This window comes from Gadus chalcogrammus, chromosome 23, assembly GCF_026213295.1.
Source record: "Gadus chalcogrammus isolate NIFS_2021 chromosome 23, NIFS_Gcha_1.0, whole genome shotgun sequence".
Lineage (NCBI taxonomy): Eukaryota > Metazoa > Chordata > Actinopteri > Gadiformes > Gadidae > Gadus > Gadus chalcogrammus.
The window spans coordinates 10,166,501-10,187,436 of NC_079434.1; the positions used below are offsets into that span (position 1 = coordinate 10,166,501).

At 43.9% G+C, this 20,936-nt stretch overlaps 1 protein-coding gene across 1 annotated transcript; it reads left to right on the top strand.

Moving 5' to 3' along the window:
• Window positions 1–771: 771 nt before the first annotated feature.
• Window positions 772–19,727, top strand: LOC130377324 (phosphatidate phosphatase LPIN2-like). Its single transcript, XM_056584394.1, has 20 exons — window positions 772–1,261; window positions 7,026–7,214; window positions 8,873–8,968; window positions 9,233–9,507; window positions 9,803–9,916; window positions 10,190–10,313; window positions 10,445–10,781; window positions 11,173–11,272; window positions 11,520–11,707; window positions 11,986–12,079; window positions 12,237–12,306; window positions 12,472–12,555; window positions 12,857–12,936; window positions 13,339–13,495; window positions 13,709–13,857; window positions 14,316–14,402; window positions 14,725–14,877; window positions 15,026–15,140; window positions 15,499–15,602; window positions 15,732–19,727. Exons 2-20 carry the CDS (start codon window positions 7,035–7,037, stop codon window positions 15,874–15,876), a joined length of 2,652 nt encoding a protein of 883 aa, XP_056440369.1. The 5' UTR covers window positions 772–1,261; window positions 7,026–7,034; the 3' UTR covers window positions 15,877–19,727.
• Window positions 19,728–20,936: the final 1,209 nt, after the last annotated feature.

Genomic DNA, 20,936 nt, shown 5'->3' on the forward strand with positions numbered 1-20,936 from the left:
GGAGACGCATGTTTCCGGTGACTTAACAAACTGGAAATAGTTGCTGTGAAGTAGGGCAGAATTAATTCCCAGCAAGGATTAAGTATGCAACTGGAACAGAACAGGGGGTGAAAAAACAGGTGAGGAAGAAGAAGTTCACATCTAGCCTACAGTTGTTTAACCTATATCCCAACTTTTATAATCCATAAACTATGATACAATAACCCATGAACACAGTTCAAACCCTGCTTAACCGACTAGAGTTTTAATTTAATATCTAAAACTAGGCAAGTGGTATTGAGGCCAAGAAGTCCTGAGCTTTTTCAGTTTGAAGAAAGCTTGATGTTGTTTACTAATGAGGTGGCCCTGTTCTCAATGGGGCTGCTCTGCCCTTGATTCTTGTACTGAGGGGTTTATGAATATTTTAGGAGCTCTACTTAGACACGGCTAGGTTTGTTTCCACAGTCCACTTCCTGGACTGAAATGAGCGTGTTCAAATTTTCACACAACAATTGGGTGTATTCCTTTTATTCCTACTGGCTATATTTGATATGAAGAACAAAAACACAATTTCATCACACTATGGTTGTGTGTCTAAATAATGTTTGTAAAGACAACCCAGCTAATTCTGCTTTCCAGAAAGATTTCGCTTACATTAAATTGGAAACGGGGTTGTTTCTACTTTCACTTGTTGCTGGCCGTCACTTCTGCTGATGTGCGGTTCTGGTAATATTTATTATGACAACACGAGAGTTACGCAGTGGAGCGCTTCAGATCACGTGTCCGGCAGAGCGGCCCCTGAGCTGAATTGAACCTGCCGGTGTAGAGAGAGGTACCTGATTTATAGCGTTTTACCGGTCTACCGGTCTCTTACTTCCTATGAGCTGTGCACGCCAGTTAACAGTCCCCAGGAGGACCAGCGCGAGACGAATAAGAAATGACCAGAACAACAACAACAACAACATTAAAGACAATTATATGCATATTGAAACTTGGAAACATTGACTAAGAAACATGCGACAATCTTAACGGAAACGGACATTCTTATCGGAAGTCCATCCCTCTCTCTCGCTCTCGGGGCTAGACCCGCTCTACTGAAAGCCCCGCTATCTCTACCTCTCGCCAATAACGCCCATTCGGAGGATCCCGTTCCAGGCGTTCCGTCGTGAAATCAAAAATGCCTGGAGACGATGTTACTGCCGGTGACAGCCAGACCTGAGTGATGCTTGGCTCACAGCTAGTACAGACAACAACTACAGCGGACGAGGTTCCGCTTGAGAAGGTAAGTGTACCGTCAAGAGTGTAGGGCTCATAGAAGCACGGCATGACAGGAGGTGAGGAGGATATCCGATCGTGAGATTATCGCGACCCACGGTATTTGCTGCCGGTGCGTCGCCTACCTGTCCACCAAGCGACGCAGACAGACTTGACTCTCTTTTACCTAGGGGGGTCAGACATAGAGACGGTGCATATGTAAACGCAGCAGGCAAGGCGTGTGATTGATGAATATTTCGTTTTATATTCACTTAGAAATTGCTCATCAATATTTGATCATATTTTAGTCGCAGCAAACGGTATGCTTAAATGTCTCCGTCCCATCGAGGTCCAGTAGGATCTAAGGTGGCGGGACAGACAGACAGCCAGACTGACAGACGACGGAAAGACAGACATACAACTTGGACCATAGAGACTGGGGTGGGTTTTAAAACACCGAGGACGCCAGTCAACCTGTAGCCTACCAGAACCAGTGGGCCGGGCCGGACAGCTATAGCTGCCAAGGGGAACATGGCTTTACACATTAGCCGTAAACAGGATTAACCGTCTCAAGGTGCTTAAGGTGTGAAGTCCAGGCGTCACATGATGAGATGTTTACCTGTCAGACTCCTGCGGGCTGCCACTACACAACACGAGCATGCGAGACGGGCTTATCTGTCCACGCAGATTCTTGTCTTGCAGCTGTCATCATGAGTGTGGTTTTCTGCACACATTTGTCAGCAAAATGGGTAATACAAGCATTCACGTGGAATAGTTATTTTCTAGTTTCGGATTGCCGTGCTCGCATTATTAAATGTACCTTCCTCCATGACGATGCATGCAATTTATTTAATTTACTTACTTTAATTTACTTTACGGCTATATTATAACAGCAACATTATCATGTTACTCATGAGATAAAGAGTGCAGAATGGCCAATCATTACAACACAGATTATAAAGGGTTGCATTGCAACAAAAACACAACAAGATTATCAGAAGCCTTTTCAGAGCTCAGTTGGTGTAAGAGTGTTCTTTACTAAATCTGGTGTAATGCGTAATCTTATGTAATCTTCATGGGCTGGGTGATTTGTAAACGTTATTTATCATGATAATCATGGGAGTTCAAACTAACATTCTAAACAGTCTACTCTAAATAGGGTCATTACATTGAAGTATATAGACATTTAAAGGTAAGGAAGGCCTAATTAATATACTAAAACAACTTTTGCTTTCTATATGCCAAACTCTATTTTGATTATTTTAGGAGCACATAATATCGGTCACGCATACATCAACTCATGGTTTTACTTATCCTGTCCTCAAAACAGACGGTAATCGGATTTGATGGTCTTGTGATTGTCTTTTTGTATATAAACTGTCATCTGATGCTGGGTTTAAACGGCATTGGGGTCAGACATAGACGACTTTGTAAACAGCTACCACCAACTATCCGGTCACCGTGTTTAAACTTGCTTTTTCATACTGACTGGCACTGAGTTCACACACTGTGAGTCACCCACTGACCTACTGTTGGTCTATTGCCGAATGTCGGACGTCAAACCCCACTGGCAAACCAAGACTTCCTGTTTTGTGTCTGACAACTTGGAGCCTCACCATGTCCACTTTATAGACACATTATCAACAATTAAAATCCTTATTAAAAAACAAACACAACACTACATTCACTACATTTCCCATGTAGTTATTCAGTGGGATCTATTGTATTGGATGCATTATCTGAACATGTTCAACAAATATTTGATAATGGACCTCCTTATTCACTGCTTTGTCAGCTGAGGCTGAACCGTCCAAACTGGTTGAGCCAGCGAGCCAGCGAGCCAGCGAGCCTGCAGTGGGGTTGCTCAACAGGGTCCCAGAGAGACAGCCCGGCTGCCGATCTGAAGATGTCTGGCTGTCAGTCTGCTTTTTCGAACAGTTAGTTCTAACTCTTCCCTGAGCAAGACACCCTAACTGCTCCTGACGAGCTGGCTGTCGCCTTGCATGTTTGACTCTGCCGTCGGTGTGTCATTGCGTGTATTCACCGATGTAAGTCGCTTTGGATAAAAGCGTCTGCTAAATGTCCTAATTGTAATTGTAATTGTAATTGATCAGAAGCATTGATTAGATGGTGGAGTTGTTGTGTGTTAGATGCCGGGGACGTCACTCTCAAACCACTACTAGAAAGTTAGATCAAGATACACACATCAGGGCGATATGGAGATATACATATATTTATCCTTATATTATATTTTGATATGATGGCTGGTTGACAACAGAGGTCCCATAGAAGTAGGTCTTCTTATGACAGAATGAGGTCTGTTAATGTGCTACACAGCAGGGAGGAGCATCAGTCAAGAAGGTTACCTCTATCAGCAGTGGCGGTTCTAGACACAGGGGGGCCATGGAGGGGCCATTGTTTAACCAGAGGGGCACAAAAAAAAATTATATGGAAAGATTATAAACCTTATTTTACTTTAAAATCATCAAACATTTAATTTGTACGAGAGTTTATAACTTCACCAGTCTGTATTTTTCTGTCAAACTATCTTAAATTGATGGAGCTTATGCCCTAAATCATCAAAATCATATAAACATTTATTTTGCACAAGCGTGCAAGAGAAGTAGGGCCATAAAAAATGACAAATAAAAAATATAGTACAGGGTACAACATACAGTGTGTCAATGTGGAAAAAAAATCTCCAGGTTATAACGAAGTGCAAAACAATGTGCCATTTCCTATTTATTTTTTAGTGTGGAGAATCAGGGTTCCCAAGAGGCTGAGCTTAAAGGAAGGGTTATATCAATCTTGCACAGTCTAAAGAGCACAAAGGAAACTTCCCTGTTCTAGGGTTCTTTCCTCATTTAATGATAGCTGCTATTAGAAGAAAACAAAACGTAGGGGCATGCATTAGATTTCGTTGCATAACCATCCCTCCCGATTTCACACGGGCAGATAGCCTACTACTCTTTACTCAAATGTATTTGTTATCCCAATGCAGCAGCCAAAACGGATGGAAATACGTGGTTAACATCACAACATTGTGTAGCCTAGACCTATCAAGGATACTAACATTTGGATATTCGCTTGTGCTTCGATGAGTTTGCTTTGATATGATTACATTTCTAAATATATCGAGACCAGAAATGTATAAACTTAATTTGATCATCAGTGTGAGGAACTACAGTAGCACGGTTATGTGCAAGAACAACAAGTCACTTACGAAATGAAATCGTTTTGCTTAGCTTTGACTCTTGCAACAGGAGAAATCGTGGCTCCTTTCTCCAAGTGTAGTCGCTGAGCTCTCATTTACCGAGCAACAGCAGCGGGTTGTTTGGGTGCGCGGCTCTAATTTACCCGTGTAGAACGATGCGTCACATTAGTTCCGTAAAATCAGTAAAATCATAGTTATTTTATTTGGTCAGCCCGGGGGGGCCACAGGGGGGGCCAGGGACATGTCTACAGGGGCACTGGCCCCTGTAGGCCCCTGTGTAGAACCGCCATTGTCTATCAGCCTGTGGTAATTCATTGATTTAGTGGCACGGGTTTGATTCATGTGGGCTACAGATTGAGTTACTGTTGAGAAGTAAGTCTTGGGGATATTTAGTAGTTTACTAGAAATGTTTGAGTTTATGTGAAAAGGCAAACATCGAACCTCGTACTTAAGAACCAAACCTCAACTTCCGATCTCCCCTAGACTTGAGTCTACAATCAGAAACCACATTTGGTTTCAGTTCTCTCTACTCCTCTGTTCCATGAAACTACTAGTACTAACCGAAGCTCCTTCTGTTCTATAAAACAAACATTGGTATTATCGTCATGGGGATGGTCAGCCAATGTAGGACCTCCTCTAAGACCTGCTGTTTCCCTCAGTGGGCCTGGAAGGCAGTCCCATGGTCCCCTACATGGGACTATTTTTTCCTGGGTTAGGTAGGGCTTTATCTCACTCAGTCCGTACAGAAAGACACATTATCGCATGAATTACAACTTTAACTCGAGTCCAACATTGGGAGCGTGGGATAGTATGTGTACAGTATAAAAGACCTGAATGTGAGGTGCACCAATGGGTGTATTGTTTAATACTGAATCCTTTCTCTCTTAGAAATGCCACGCAGAACAATCAAACAACCATTCATCACAAGCACAATGCAATGCATGTTGTTCTGAGAAACAGCTACTACTGGTATGATGTGAGTGTGACCTTTGTCTGCTCGCTCTGGACTGTTCTGGCCTAGTCTGATATGTTCTGGTCTATTCTAGTATCGTCTGGTTTGGTTTGGAAGTTGTGACCTGTTTGTTCCTGGGTAAATGGGGCAGAGCCAGTGTGTTCAGGCCAGGGACACTATTTTCAACAACAGGATCTCTAACCAAGGACTGTCTCCGACTTACATACTGTGGTCCACTTCAGTGAAACTCTATAGGACTCAAAAACTCGAGCACCCACTCTCTTTGTGCAGAACATCTCTGAAAAGAAATGCATCGACCTGATGATCAACCTCTTTCCCAGAATCACATATTTATGCCAGGCCATAACCAGTTAAAGGGCACCTATTTTACCACCAGGTGTGATGATGTTTTGCCCTTTAAAACCACTTCAAAATGGACCCTAGAAAGTAAATTGCATCCGGCGCAATTTACTTACTACACTGATGCATGTGTCGTTGCTAGTTGGCAACTGGCGCAGAGCGTCCTTTTCCCTCCACCGCCACGCGTCGGTAAATTAGGGAATGATCTTGCGCCCCAAGGGGCGGTTCAGCGAAAACGTTCCCTGGTGCTAATTTGCAGTTTCAGAAAACAATTGCGCCACAAACCAGGAAATACCTGGTTTAAAGTCAGTGGCGCGTTGTTCAGATGCTATCTTAAGGGCGCATGCATAATGTTGCTTGTGCAGCTTGCGCATACACTTTGCTTCTCTCATCTACCACACATTCTTGGTAAATTATTTGGGAAAGAACAGCTGATACAGCGGTAATAAGTTGTACTTTGAAATCAATGCATCTGCAAACACCATACAGCAAACCCATATTTTCTTGACAGACATCGTGTACAAGACCATAACTTTTAGGATTGATGAGTATTTGATCGTGAGAAAACATTATTTTACCGCGAGTGAGTGCTAAAAAGAAGTTGTGGAAGAAAACGCTATTCCTATGTGAATTAGGTCATATTATTTGGGAATAAACTAAGCCATTTGAAGTTTGAAATTCATGTGGTCATGCATCTGTCTCATCGGAGACTGCAAACGAGCTGTCAAAATATCAACTTGGCAGATTCAAATGCGCTAATGGGTCTTAAAGGGGATGGGAGATGGCCCTCTCATTGGTTTATTGCACGTTACGCCCAAACCACACCTATGGGTAATTAGGCTACTTCAGACCAACCCTTTTTAGATTTGCGCCGGGCGCAAGAGTCATTTATGCGCCGGTAAAATAGCAACATCGCCATAGAACCGCCCACAAAGCTACTTGCGCTTGGCGCTTCTCACTTGCGTTTCAGATCGTTAAAATAGGGCCCTATATGCATCTGTATGATAGATAGATCCACCTACAAAGTCGGTAGGTTGATCCATCTACTCCCGCTAGGGATTTCACAAAATTTGGAGTTTAAAATGGCTTGAAATTGCCAATCAACCTCACACCTGATGGTAAAAGAGGGGCCCTTTGAGTCTAAGGTAAGGTTGCTCGATGCCTTTCTCAAGGACCCTTGTGGAGGAGGCACCGAGGATGGAACCAGCGATAGTGAGCAACTGGGTCTAACTTGCCTTTGCCGTTGTTTCCTGGCCGTTCTTCTAGGTGTAAACCATGAACTACGTGGGCCAGCTTCTGGTGACGGTGAAGGAACTGTACAAGGGCATCAACCAGGCCACGCTCTCAGGCTCCATCGACGTGATCGTGGTCCAGCAGCCCGACGGGACCTTCCAGTGCTCGCCATTCCACGTGCGCTTCGGGAAGCTGGGCGTACTCCGCTCCCGGGAGAAAGTGGTGGGTTTGGCTATGAAGACCTACCTACAGTTAGCTAGTGCTAAATTACCCATTAGTTGGCAGTTAGGAACATTTTTAGCTAATGGTTCGTTAGCCGTTAGTTACCTATGTTTAAGCATGTGGCTGGTTAGGTGTTAGTTGGCAGATGGTTACCTTATTAGGTTAAGTACGTTTTAGCTAGAAGTTAGTGTTTTTTAGGTTGGAGTCTAATTATCATATTATATTTTTTGTATAGGTCTGAATACATTTACAATTCTGTTGTTTATGGATTCCATTTGAAACAATCTATATTTTTCTCTACTTGGCACTTGTGCTAGCACAGAGAATGAGGTAAAGCAGTAGTGGTTTGTTGTTGCTACCATTGCAAACGTTTTGAACCGCATGTATATTAAGAACTCCTGACCAGACCTAAGCTCTGTATCATTTGCGCTCTGTTGCACTAGGGAAGACAGAGTGCTAATGGGGGCCTTCTTGATAGTGACAACAGAAGCTTGTAGCTATGGTCTATTTATGGACAGGGTAAGACTAGAGAGGCTGTGGGCATATTCTCAGCCTCTACTCCCCTCTGATTCAACTTATCTCTTCATAACACTGTTAATATCTTTCTTATGTTTAAAGTACAGCCAAAGGGAGGCAGCGGGTCAATATAACCACATGTCGTAAAATATGATTGTTTTATAAGGTTGGACCATTGGACCAGTGATAAACATATTCAATCAAAATAGCAACAAGGACTTCAAAAAACATGTAGAGTGTGTGTGTGTGTGTGTGTGTGTGTGTGTGTGTGTGTGTGTGTGTGTGTGTGTGTGTGTGTGTGTGTGTGTGTGTGTGTGTGTGTGTGTGTGTGTGTGTGTGTGTGTGTGTGTGTGTTTGTTTGTGAATGCAAGCCTTGAACTTTGTGACCTTCATGCTGAGGTTAACACTTCAGCGAATACACTAGGACACATTTACGCATCACTGTGGAAACAAGTCCTTGCTAAGCAAGGAGGTGACAAGCCTGTGAAGCCAGGCAGCTACCAGCCCCACCTGCTAGAAGCCACGTCTCATGAAACAAACATATGTGTTGAGGGGTAAACTGTTACTCCTCAACACATACACTTGCAAACACTGACTTATATAGATCACTGTCTGTGCTCAGTCTGCTGTCTATATGATTGTACTAATGATGTCTGACGTGCTATGTCCCTGTTATGTGTTGCATGTAAATGTGACGTGTGATGTGCCTTGTCCCTGTTACATGTTATATGTGCTGCAGAACAGGAACCTGCTGGAAATCAGCTATTTTATTGAGACAGGCCCGTTTTAAATTGTAACTTTGTTACTTTTAATACTTTCCTGTATAATAAATCTAAAAAATAAAACAAAAAAAATGAAATACCTTTTGTCTTCTGAAGGATTGAACCGTGAGAAGGAACATAGAAGAGGGATCCCTCCTTCCTGGGACAGTTAGGATTATAATGTTTCTGTGGGATGGGAAGATGTATTATAGTAACACAAAGCGGAACAAAGGTTGGGTAAGATGTTATAAGAAAATAAGACAAAACAGCCATGGCTGTTCAGTGCTAGTTTGAAGAACGACATAGCCATCTTAACCTTAACTTAGCTGTGCTCGATATCTCCAGATGTACAACCAACCTCTACCTAACTGATCCTCCTAGATCGATATTGAGATCAATGGAGAAGCTGTGGACCTGCACATGAAACTAGGCGACAACGGAGAAGCCTTCTTCGTCCAGGAAACGGAGAAATGCAATGTAAGTATCCTAGAGGAACCTGCAAAGAAATTAAGATGAATGTTATCAAAGTCATTGATGGTTAGCAGGCCAGATGTTCATTAACAAATATTGAGGACTCTTACTTTGAAACAAAGAAGTTCCAGCTGGTTCTGAAATAAAATACTTATGACTATGAAAGATAAAGTACAGAAATCGTATAAACTTCAGATTTCATAAAATACATGTCCTTTTAATTATTCCTTAAAAGCCCTCCTCAGTTGTCGTGATCTCCCACCCAATCAGGAGGCGGTTCCCTCCCACCTGGTGACATCGCCCATCCCGACAGAGGAGAGTCTGTTGTGGCGGGAAACTGCGGAGCTCCGCCCCCCCCAGCCTCCCTCCCTCCCCGACGACCAGGTGTCGCCAGGCCCCGCCCAGACCAATCACAAGAAGAAGAAGAGGAGGAAGAGGAAGCATAAGGCCGAGCCGCGGCGCGAGGACCAGCCGGGTGCCGAGGGAGCGGAGCTGGCGGGGGGAGGCAGGAGCTCTGAGGAAGAGAAGACCGTCCACAACGGAAGGTAAACCTCCACCTGACCCACAACTCAGGACTGTCAAGACACACCAAGAGGAGTCCTGTGCGGCTGAGCTGCACTCAGTATTTGTACATTACAAGAAACACTTCAAATCAAGGAACATCTAGGAGCATCTACTTTGTCAGTAAAGTTAAACAGTGCACTCACTTTTTTATTATTCTATTGCTCATCATGTATATATATATATATATATATGCTATTGTACATTTTTAGAAACAAAACCAAAATGTGACTTTAGTGTTTTGATGCTGTGCTGCTACTGTTTTGACCCTGTTCCCAGGCCGGCCTGTGCGTCGGTGAAGGACCCCGCGGGACACAAGTCTCACCCCTCATGGAATGGCCTGGAGTGGGACAGCTACCCCTTCTCTGACGGAGACTGGGGTCCAACCAACAGGCAAGGCTCCCTCTATAACTGCAGCTAACCCCTCCTAACATGTTGTCGTTTTGATTATTTTACCTATTCAATTTTCTGCTTTGGATTGTTGAAATCTCCCTTGAGTGAATACCATTGACCAACATTTGTCTGCTAAATGTTTTGGCCAATGGGCTGCATCTAATGGTCCATCCCAACATTCCTTGGCAGCAGAGAGGATGAGTTTTTTAGGTTAGTCATTGCATGTTCCTTTTTCTCAGAGTTTAATAAGGAGTGACGCTCTCTCCTCAACAGGGATCCGTCTGAAGACGCCTCACCTAAAAGTGACTCTGAACTTACGGTGAAGTCCTCAGAGAGCATGCTCAGAGCCGACGCACACATGCAGTGGTCCTGGGGAGAGTTCCCAGAATGCACCAGGGTAAGGAATGGAATGGAACCCATTCAAATAACAGAAATATCATACGTCTTCAAGTCTGGCTTCGGTGTTGAACGTTTGTGCAGGTAAGGAAGCCTTGTGCTGACATATTTGATATGTTGTTGTCCTTCCAGGTCAGTAAGAAGGAGAGAGAGACAGAACGGAGGGACCTGACCATCACCCCGTCCCAGAGCACACACTTCCGGGTCATCCTCAGCTCGGAGGCCATGGAGGTGGAGTCCCTTGACCCCCGGGACTCGCCCTCCTTCTGCTCCCCCTGCTCCCCCTGCGGTCTTATCAAACCCCGGCCCCGGGCCGCCAACCTGGAGCCGGGCCGGTCCAACGACAACGGCGCCGCCTCATCCGGGCAGCACACCGCCAAATGGAAGTCCAGCCCGCCTGCACGCATCAACGTCAGCCTCGATTCAGAACCCTGCGGCAAAACCAGCGACTCGCAGGACAAGAGGAGAGGTATGTAAGACCCATGCTAATGCTAGCTCTAATGCTAATACTCATGCTAACTCTACTGCCCATGCTAACTCTAGCGCTCATGGTAACCTTAGCTGTTATTTTTATTATGTCATTCCAATATTTGTGCAGTGTTGTTATGATGCATGATGCAGTTTCTCTATTGAACAGACGTGATGGATAGAGAAGAAGAAAGGAGGATGTTGAGTTTTAGGGGATATCTGTTGTTCGATGGTTTTAAAAAGTCTTGTCAGATGTTAGTAACCACAAGGGAAGTGGGAACTCCCTTTCACACGTTTAACAAGGAAGTGAAAACATTCACTCAAACTCAAACACGCACACATGCACACAATGCTGTGTCAGCAGAACCATCCTCTTCCTCTGCTGTGTATAGATGTGAGGAAGAGGAGCCAGCACCAGGGACCTGAGGACATCTACCTGGATGACCTCACTGCCCTGGAGCCCGACGTAGCCGCGCGCTACTTCCCCAAGAGGTAAAGCCCCCTGCAGAGAGGGGGGGCGGGGCTAGGATGGGGAAGTGGGTGGGGGTGATGAAACCGAATGGTTCCTTGGTTCAAACCTCCATTGTCCACGGTCTCTCTTAGGCCTCCTTGAGCTAGATGTCTAACCCCCACATGCTCCTCCATCCTCCTCCATATACATTTATAGATATGCATGTATAGATGTCATGTATCCAGGCACTGGGAGGAGGTATATATTTATATCTATCTATATGTGCAGTGGTCAGGCGTCCAGGCACTGGGAGGAGGTGGGACGGCGCTCCAGCTCCCAGTCTCCCCAGTCAGTAGGGAGTGGGGCAGCGGACAGCGGGACCGACTGCCTGTCAGACTCGGTGGGGGGGCTGGACCTACCTGACGTCACCCTGTCGCTCTGCGGGGGGGTGGCCGAGGACGCAGAGATCCCCAAAGGTACCCCCCCCCCCCCCCCCCCCATCGCCCCGTGCAGTTCTAGTACTTTCGTCATCAATGACACTTCAATTATGTATGACTGATGCTTGTCATCCAGTAATGATACACAACTTTCAAGCATTATACATGAATTAAGCATTGATTGTGGATTTAGTATGAATTAATCACATAAAGAGAAACGATGCATGTTTTATGTTATAAGCACAATTCAACTTCAATTGATTACGGGGTTTAGATTACCCGCTGCACTCATTCATTGGATAATCATTTGATTCCAGAGAGGTTTCTGGAGCACATCATCTCTTACCAGGATTTCTCGGAGAATCCGGCGATCGTCGACAATCCCAATCTCGTGGTGAAGATCGGAAACCGGTGAGTAATTGACTCTCACGGACTCGGGTTGAAAAAGCCACACACCCTGTTCCACATAGATATATTCCACACACATAAAGATAGTGATAATTGAACAAAAATCATCATTGAAATGGATCTTAGTCTAAACGTGATCCACAAACGTTTGTTTCCGTAGATACTACAACTGGACTCTGGCTGCACCGTTGATCCTCTGCATGCAGGCGTTCCAGCAGAACCTGCCCAAGGTAAGTTCTAGAACTAGAAAGAGGTGTTAGCATCTACCCAAGGTATGCTCTAGAAATAGATAGAGGTGTTAGAACCTTGATAAATCTTGAATGTAGTCCAAGCACCCCACACACACTGTAGTCAGTGTGTGTGGGGGGTTAACGGGGTTATTTGGTGACCTCCAGGCTACGGAGGAGGCCTGGGTGAAGGAGAAGATGCCCAAGAAGTCTGGTCGCTGGTGGTTCTGGAGGAAGAGCAGCGTCAAACAGGTAGACCCCGCCCCACACCTCAGTGGAGCGCCCCGTTAGATGTTGATAAACCCCAATCAACCCTCTATGCGCCCTGTCCACCCAGATGTGTGATAGATGGATCATTCTACCAGCCTCCTACTCGGTGGACCGTACTTACTGGAAGGCTGAATCATCCATCCTACATCTGGGTTGACACTCCCATTTGTGAAGTCACAAATAGGTGGATTTCGAGATGGCTTGTGGTGGCTCAACAGCACAGCTGGTGTTGAAGCAGGGTCTCTTAGCGGGGCGACCCTGATACAGACTCTTCTCTCTGCAGTCGGTGGAGTTCAAGCAGTCCAGTCTAGACTCTCAGAACCCGGAGAGCCCCTCCACCCCGCTACCGACTCCTGCTGCACAGTGAGTCAGCACTTATTACCCATAATGCATCACTAATGTGTACATTTTGGTAAAGAATTGCTATGTTTTGGTAAAAATGGCTAACAATGGTTTGGTTTAGGTGAAATGTTTTGGGTAACATTTTTTAAATGGTTATGTTTACATGAGATTGTTATGTTTTAGTAAAGTGGAAGTTAGTAAAGTTGTAAGGTTAATGTAATCCTATGCTTTAGGTCCATGAGCTCAATTCTACCATTGTCCAACACTGTCCTCTTGTGGCAATGAAGAGTTTTGACAAACAATTTCTCCTGTCATCATTTCATCCCAAGTTAGACATAGTAGCTAACAGCAGGGGTTGGGCAGTGAAAACAGGTCTGGTAGACTGGGGATATTGGGAATCTGACTGCATTCCCTCGTTCACAGACTGGAAGAGAGCTCCAGCGAAGACGACTCCAAGGAACTGAACTCTGTGGCTCCTCCCCCAGAGACAGCAACACCGCTCACTGAGCGCGTGCAGACCGGAGGCCCCGCCCCTGGTCTTTCCTACAGGAAGTCACTCCGCCTTTCGTCTCAACAGATAGTAGGAGACTTGATGATATCTTGTTATTCAACAACATGGAATATATGTGTTTGAGTACAAAATATAGAAAGTGTTTTCCATATTCTTTAGGTTTGTATTGTAACAAATGTAACTCTGTCACACTCTTCTCTTAACTTTTTCCCAGCAGAATCTCTTGTTTGGCTTATCTGGCGAGTAACTTTAAATCGAAAATGCTTTGATGCGTCCTGATAGGCCAGCCTGAAACTGAGGGAGGGGCCTAACGACGTGACCTTCAGCATCACCACCCAGTACCAGGGAACGTGTCGCTGCCAGGGCACCATCTACCTCTGGAACTGGGACGACAACGTCATCATCTCAGACATCGATGGCACCATCACCAAGTAACAAGCCTTATGGAACCTCCAGCCTCTGTTCTACAATAATATACTGCTGCATCAATTTGGTTCTAGAATCTTCTGTCTGTTCTAGAATCTTCTTTTGGTTCCACAATCTTCTGTTGGTTCTATAATCGTCCATTTTGTTATCTAATCTTTAGGCTCTAGAATCTTCTGTTGGTTCTAAAATCTTCCTGTTGGTACTAGAATTGTCCATTGTATTAAATAATCTTCTGTGGGTTATAGAATCTGGGCGTGAGAGCCTTTGGGTTTGTTTATCATGACAGAGGGACCAATTTTTGTTTCTTGTTTAGCATAACTTTTTGCCTTTTTCTAATTTTTCTCTTCTGTTGGTATCAAGCAACTCTTCAAAGTTTCTTCTGAAGCTTTTGATGCTATTGATCATATGAATCCATCCAGGAGTGAGGGTTTTTCATGTTGTCCCTGTTCTTTCCTGTCCCCAGGTCCGATGTGTTTGGTCAGATTCTGCCCCAGCTGGGGAAGGACTGGACGCACCGCGGCATCGCTAAACTTTACCACCTCGTGCATGAGTGAGTCTCGCCTCCCGATCCCTCTTGGACTTTTACCTGCACTTTATGTTACTCTTCCCTTCACCTGGTCAGATTTAACTGTCCTCTTACTCACAATGAATGAAATGGATTATATTTAGTTGTATTCTAAATGTAATGTGATTTATTCGACCTGTTGTTTTTTTCATTTCTATTCCAATCTCATATAATATCATCTATTCAAATCTAGTCGGATCGATTCCGATTCATTCTGGTCGTAACGATTGATAGCTGCTGCTCACGGTTATGGAAGGACATCTGTATGTACCGTCACCGTGACAACGTGTCTCACCCTCGCCCTCAGGAACGGCTACAAGTTCCTGTACTGCTCGGCGCGGGCCATCGGCATGGCGGACATGACGCGCGGCTATCTGCAGTGGGTGAACGACGGGGGGGCCATCCTGCCAAGGGGCCCCCTGATGCTGGCCCCCAGCAGCCTCTTCTCCGCCTTCCACCGGTGAGACCCAAACCCTGAGTGCTAGCTCAACACTGGAGCCTCATCAAGCATCTACATGAGAGTAGCTCTTTACCGTCACAGTTTGATTCATGGAGACCAGAGGTCGGGTCCTAGGTCAAGCCTCCTCCTCGTCCTGTGTGATCCACAGGGAGGTGATCGAGAAGAAGCCTGAGAAGTTCAAGATCGAGTGTCTGACGGACATCAGGAACCTGTTCCCCGCCAGCCAGCAGCCCTTCTACGCAGCCTTCGGCAACAGAGAAAACGTACGCCTCGGTTTACTATTACGGCCACTACGCTTTCATCCTCAGTGAACAACTGAGAATGAATTAAGATACATGTCATTAATGAGCAGGTAGGGGTTAGACAGTACAGAGACAGGTCGTTAAGGAGCAGGTACAGGTTAGACAGTACAGAGATAGGTCATTAAGGACTAGCTGGGGGTTAGGGGCATCTTGCTCTAGGTTGACTACAGACGGTGGACATTGAGGATGGAACCCATTGCTGTTGAAAGTTATCAAACCCTATCTGCTAGACTATCCTGCCCCTGTCTTTCATTAGAGAGTTCTGGGTCCTAGAGTAGAAAGATACTCATCCTCTCTCTCCTGTGTGTTTTGGATGTAGGATGTGTTCGCCTACAAGCAGGTGGGCGTTCCTGTGTGTCGCATCTTCACCGTCAACCCCAAAGGAGAGCTGATCCTGGAGCAGGCCAGGGGAAACAAGACCTCGTGAGTAACTTAGTCCTTCTGCTTCTTAATCACATTAGCTCTCACTGACACTGAGTTCTGCAAACAGACCTTAACTTGAAACTTTTAAATCGGCAACATTTTGACCTTTTGACCTCTCTGGACTTGCAGGTACGGCCGGCTGAGTGAGTTAGTGGAGCACCTGTTCCCGTTACGCACCCGGGAGCAGAATGCCACTTTTACTTACCCAGAATTCAGCTATTTCTGCTTCTGGAGACAGCCAATCGCAGAGGTGTGTCTGGAAGACATACTGTGATTGTCCAGAGTAAATGTTGCACTGCATGCTGGGAGGTTAGTTTTCATAACGCATCCAGGTTTGATGGTTTGATGGTCTTGTTTGATGGTCTTAAAAATAATGTAAGAAAAACAAGTTTATAAAAGAGTTATTAGCACCGATTTATAGTCTAGTGGCAACACTTAGGGCTGTTATTTATATTTCCTATTGCCCTGGTGAGAAAACACTGTTAACATAAGATAAATAGAAGAAAGGATAACTGTGAAATAAACTCAAATGTCATGGGACCAGGATCTCCAGGTAGAACCTTCTAGAGTGTTCTGAAACACCTGAGAAAGCACACCTCTGATGACTGTTGGATAAACCCTGTTATGCTACTGACCTAGAGGGGAAGGTACTATGATCAACACAGTGGTTCACATAGGGTGAGGCTCAGCCATTCCCTCTGGTTGTGTCCCATGCAGAACATCCAAATATGGGACTCTCGCTTGCGTAATTCCTGTTCCTGTCTGTATATGACGGATTAATACTGGTAGGGTTCCAGTAGCACAGAAACCAACGTAACCAACTGTGAAGAACAAACATTGGAGCTTTCAGATATTATATTCAAAACCTGCTTCTTAATGTTCAAAACCAGCTAGTTAATATTTACAGACTGCTAGTTAATATTCACAACCTGCTATTCCATGTTCCAAGCATGCTAGTTAACATTCACAACATTCTAGTTAATGTTCACAACCTGCTAGTTTATATTAATAAGCTGTTCGTTTTTTTTAAACATAACAAACTGCTCGTTAATAATCAGAGCATGCTAGTATATATATTCACCACCTGCTTGTTAATATTCACAATATACTGGTTTATATTGACATCCTGCTAGTCAATATTCACAACCAACTGCTGTTTAAAGATGTAGTGTGTCGGATTTTGTGCCATCTTGTGGTGAGGTTGACTGGGTGGCAACCAATTGAATAACCCCCCCCCCCCTTTCAACAACTCCTGTGCTGTAAGGGGCCAGAATACCTCCGAAATGATGTCATCCTCTACGACTGCATCGAGTAGCCAAGTGTCAAGTGATGAGGTGCCTTGATAGTTATAAATTGCGTTTAGTTATTTAGTCTCTCTCTCTCTCTCTCTCTCTCTCTCTCTCTCTCTCTCTCTCTCTCTCTCTCTCTCTCTCTCTCTCTCTCTCTCTCTCTATGTATATATATATTTCGTAGCTTATAACTTAGATAGTGATTATGATTGTTAATTGAACACATTCTCTCTAGAGATGTTTTCCGTTCTTGGCTATGCAAAATCGTGGTGGTGCAACATAGTGGGCTCTCTCGTAAAAGACCCCTTCCCAATGTAGCTATAAATAGTGCCGTCTAACTAAAAAATAACACAAATTTAAACATTCTCATGAATATGAAAGTCTGGTCCACTAAATACCACATAATTCTACACACTGCATCTTTAGGACCTTCTGTAAAGTAATGCTATATTTAACACTTTGTAAGTACTTATACTTACAAGTACTTATATGTATGCTTGTATGTATCCAGAACTTCAGGATGTATGTAAGCTAAAGGAGAGTGAAGTTAGTATGAGCGGGCTGATCCTTCTGGTGAGGATTTTAGACTGCAGTCTGTAACTTCTGATGAGAAGAAAGCACTTTTTATCACAACTCTGCTGCTCACACACACACACACACACACACACACACACACACACACACACACACACACACACACACACACACACACACACACACACACACACACACACACACACACACACACACACACACACACACACACACAGTTTGTCTTATGCGCTTGTGTCTCAGCACAAATTAAATCAAGGCACATGGTTGATCGTATTAAGATGATCTAAAATGATGTTGTATTCTGCAAGGTTTGATTAAGTCTTGATCTGTTGTTGCTCCTATCGATACAGTATGAATGTCCGTATTCTTTCTATGAAAGTGCTAAACTTTGTGTGACCACAACACACCTCTTTACAAACCCATGTTGTAGTAATTTTTTCACTTCTGAATGCCTTTGCAGCTCCAACACAAGAAGTGTTAAAGAGCATGTAGTCCTTTACATGTAGATATAATCTAGTTTTGCTTTTGATTTAAAAACACAGATGACATTTAAAAGGTGTGGTTTTATGAAGTAAATCATTTCAAATGTATAGATTGTAATTGTTGTAAACATCTATTTTATTAATAAAAAATAATGTGGTTTTTGACAATCATTGAATACAAAATGTGTTAAATTTCAATGAATAAATCATATTTTTTGTAGTAAGTCTAAGAATGGAACCAGCTATGACTTCTAGTGACAAAGAACAGATATCATTGTGTTTCATTAAAAGTAAGTGCGTTTTAATATCCATCCGTCTCGGAGGTCCGAGGACGTTGCCTAGCGACACGCACAAACACGCCCCTTTTCCTCGGACGGCGATCTCGCCATCTCGGTTGAACTCAGTGGTGACCGAGCGAAATTCCGAGACAGAATTCAAGATGGCTGCGCCCGTTGTGGCTTGAAGTATGAACTGTTTTCATTGTGCTTAGACCTCTTTGGTGGTTTAAATGGTAATTTCAATGACTCGTATTGCTGCAATACCTTACTGCGTCCGTATCTCTGCCTATGTACACAAATATATTGTATTTGTGTACAGCACTTTGGTCAACAAATGTGCTATATAAATAAACTTGACTTGACTTGACTATGGCCTATAGCCTACTTGGATCGCCTGGTCCTCTGCCAATGCTACCGCGATAACAGCTTTCCGGGTGGCGTCCATGTTTTCCTCCAACGACCGAGCGAAAAAAAAAACGCTTGAAGTGTGGGCGTGGCGTCAGATCCGAGATCCGAGTCGGTTCGCAGAGAATACTCGAACGCAGCATTACGGTCATGTTGTCGCCATACACTTAGGTGCACTCACACTAGGCCATCTGGCCGTGGCCGTTTTAGCACCTAACCGTGCTCAAATCTGCCAGTGTGAGTGTGGCCAGTCTGGCCAGGCCGGGCCAATTTGGCCACTTGGGAAAGGTGTGCTGCTACGGCAGAAGTTCCATGCAGCGGACGCTTGGTGATGACGTGTTACGACGTGATGACGTATGTACAAGAGCCTACCGTGGCTAGGCCACAGTTGCGACGGCCAACGGCCACGGCCAGATGGCCTAGTGTGAGTGCAGGCCGGAGAACAATGGGGCCAGTTGAGCACGGTTAGGTGTGAAAACGGCCACACGGCCAGATGGCCTAGTGTGAGTGCACCCTAACTGTGCAACGTGTAAGATTTGGGCAAGTTATTCCTCAACACTACAAATAGGGGGCAGCACATTACCAGAAAGATGTGGTGTCTGCCCCTGTTGTAGGACCAGTCTTAACAGTGCATCAACAAAGTCTTATTAAGCAAACATTTGCACCGTGAGTGAGTTGCTGCCTTTATAAGCGAACGTAAGCATTAAAAGCTGTTTTCTTACCAGTCTAGAAGAAGCATTGCAAGTTCAGTATCAAATGGCATGCAGTTAACGCAGAAAGAGTGTATAAAACGGTGGAAGTGACAGCAATGTTGAACCAAATTTATCTTTTCTATTTCTATAATTTATTTCATTTTTTTAAATGAGGTTACCATGGATAGCTACTTCTCATGTTGACGACACTGGACGCTGCAGTGATGGCGCATGTTACCCCCTATGTTTTATTCGATACATTTCGACAGTGTTACCCCTTATGGGTTTTTCATGACGACAGATAAAACACGACAGTGTTACCCTTTATGTTTCATTTGATAAAAACAACAGTGTTACCCCTTATGTTTTTTTCCCGTGATGACTGATGAAAAACAACAGTGTTACCACTTATATTTTATTTGACAAGGACACATTTTTAAAAAAAAAAAAAATTTCATGACGACCAATAAAAAAAGGAACAGTGTTAGCCCTTATGTTTTTTTTCATGACGACCAATAAAAAAAAAAACAGTGTTACCCCTTATGTTTTTTTTCATGACGACCCAAGGAAAACGACAGTGTCACCCCTCATGTTTCATTTGATAAAAACGACAGTGTTACCCCCTATGTTTTAATAGATGAATATCGACAGTGTTACCCCTTATGTTTTTTTTCATGACGACCAATAAAAAACGACAGTGTTACCCCTTATGGTTTTTTTATGACGACCAAAGAAAAATGACAGTGTCACCACTGATGTTTCATTTGATAAAAACGACAGTGTTACTCCCTATGTTTTAATAGATAAATATCGACAGTGTTACCCCTTTTTTTTTATTCATGACGACCGATGAAAAACGAAAGTGTTACCTCTCATGTTTCATTTGATAAAAACGACAGTTACCCCTCATGTTTCATTTGATAAAAACGACAGTGTTACCCCTTGTGTTTTTTTTCATGATGACCAAGGAAAAACAACAGTGTTACCTCCTATGTTTTATTTGATAAAGATCGACAGTGTTACCCCTTATGTTTATTTCATGATGGCCGATAAAAAACGACCGAGTTACACCTCATGTTTTTTCCATGTTGACCAATAAAAACAAACAGATGTACCCCAGTCAACGTTTTTGCCAGGATCCGAACCTGAGCTGATTAGAGTGTTAACCTCTGAACTTATCAATGCACCATCACGACACTGAATTAAATCATCACAATGGTTATACTTGACTTTATAATTTGCATGAAATAGAAATAAGAGTGTTCCAACAGAGGACATCAACCGGACTTGAACCCTAGTCTCCAGGGGGTTAGGCACAGGGCACTCTACTGCACCACTGAGGCAATGACAATACACAATAATCAATCATCAATAAAGAGGATATACATGACATTAAAATGTATGTGTGTATTTCTATTATTTCCCTTATGTTTTTTTTCATGACGACCAATAAATAACGACAGTGTTACCCCTTATGTTTTTTTTCATGACGACCAATAAAAAACAACAGTGTTACCCCTTATGTTTTTTTTCATGACGACCAATTAAAAACAACAGTGTTACCCCATATGGTTTTTTTCATGACGACCAAAGAAAAACAACAGTGTTACCCCTTATGTTTTTTGTCATGACG

Excerpts from the sequence above, each read along its gene's own strand:
- LOC130377324 (XM_056584394.1), top strand. The coding sequence starts at position 7,035 with ATGAACTACGTGGGCCAGCTTCTGGTGACGGTGAAGGAACTGTACAAG. Across the intron at positions 10,314-10,444 it reads AGTTCCCAGAATGCACCAGG|GTCAGTAAGAAGGAGAGAGA; the intron begins GTAAGGAATGGA and ends TTGTCCTTCCAG. Across the intron at positions 12,307-12,471 it reads TCCAGCAGAACCTGCCCAAG|GCTACGGAGGAGGCCTGGGT; the intron begins GTAAGTTCTAGA and ends GGTGACCTCCAG.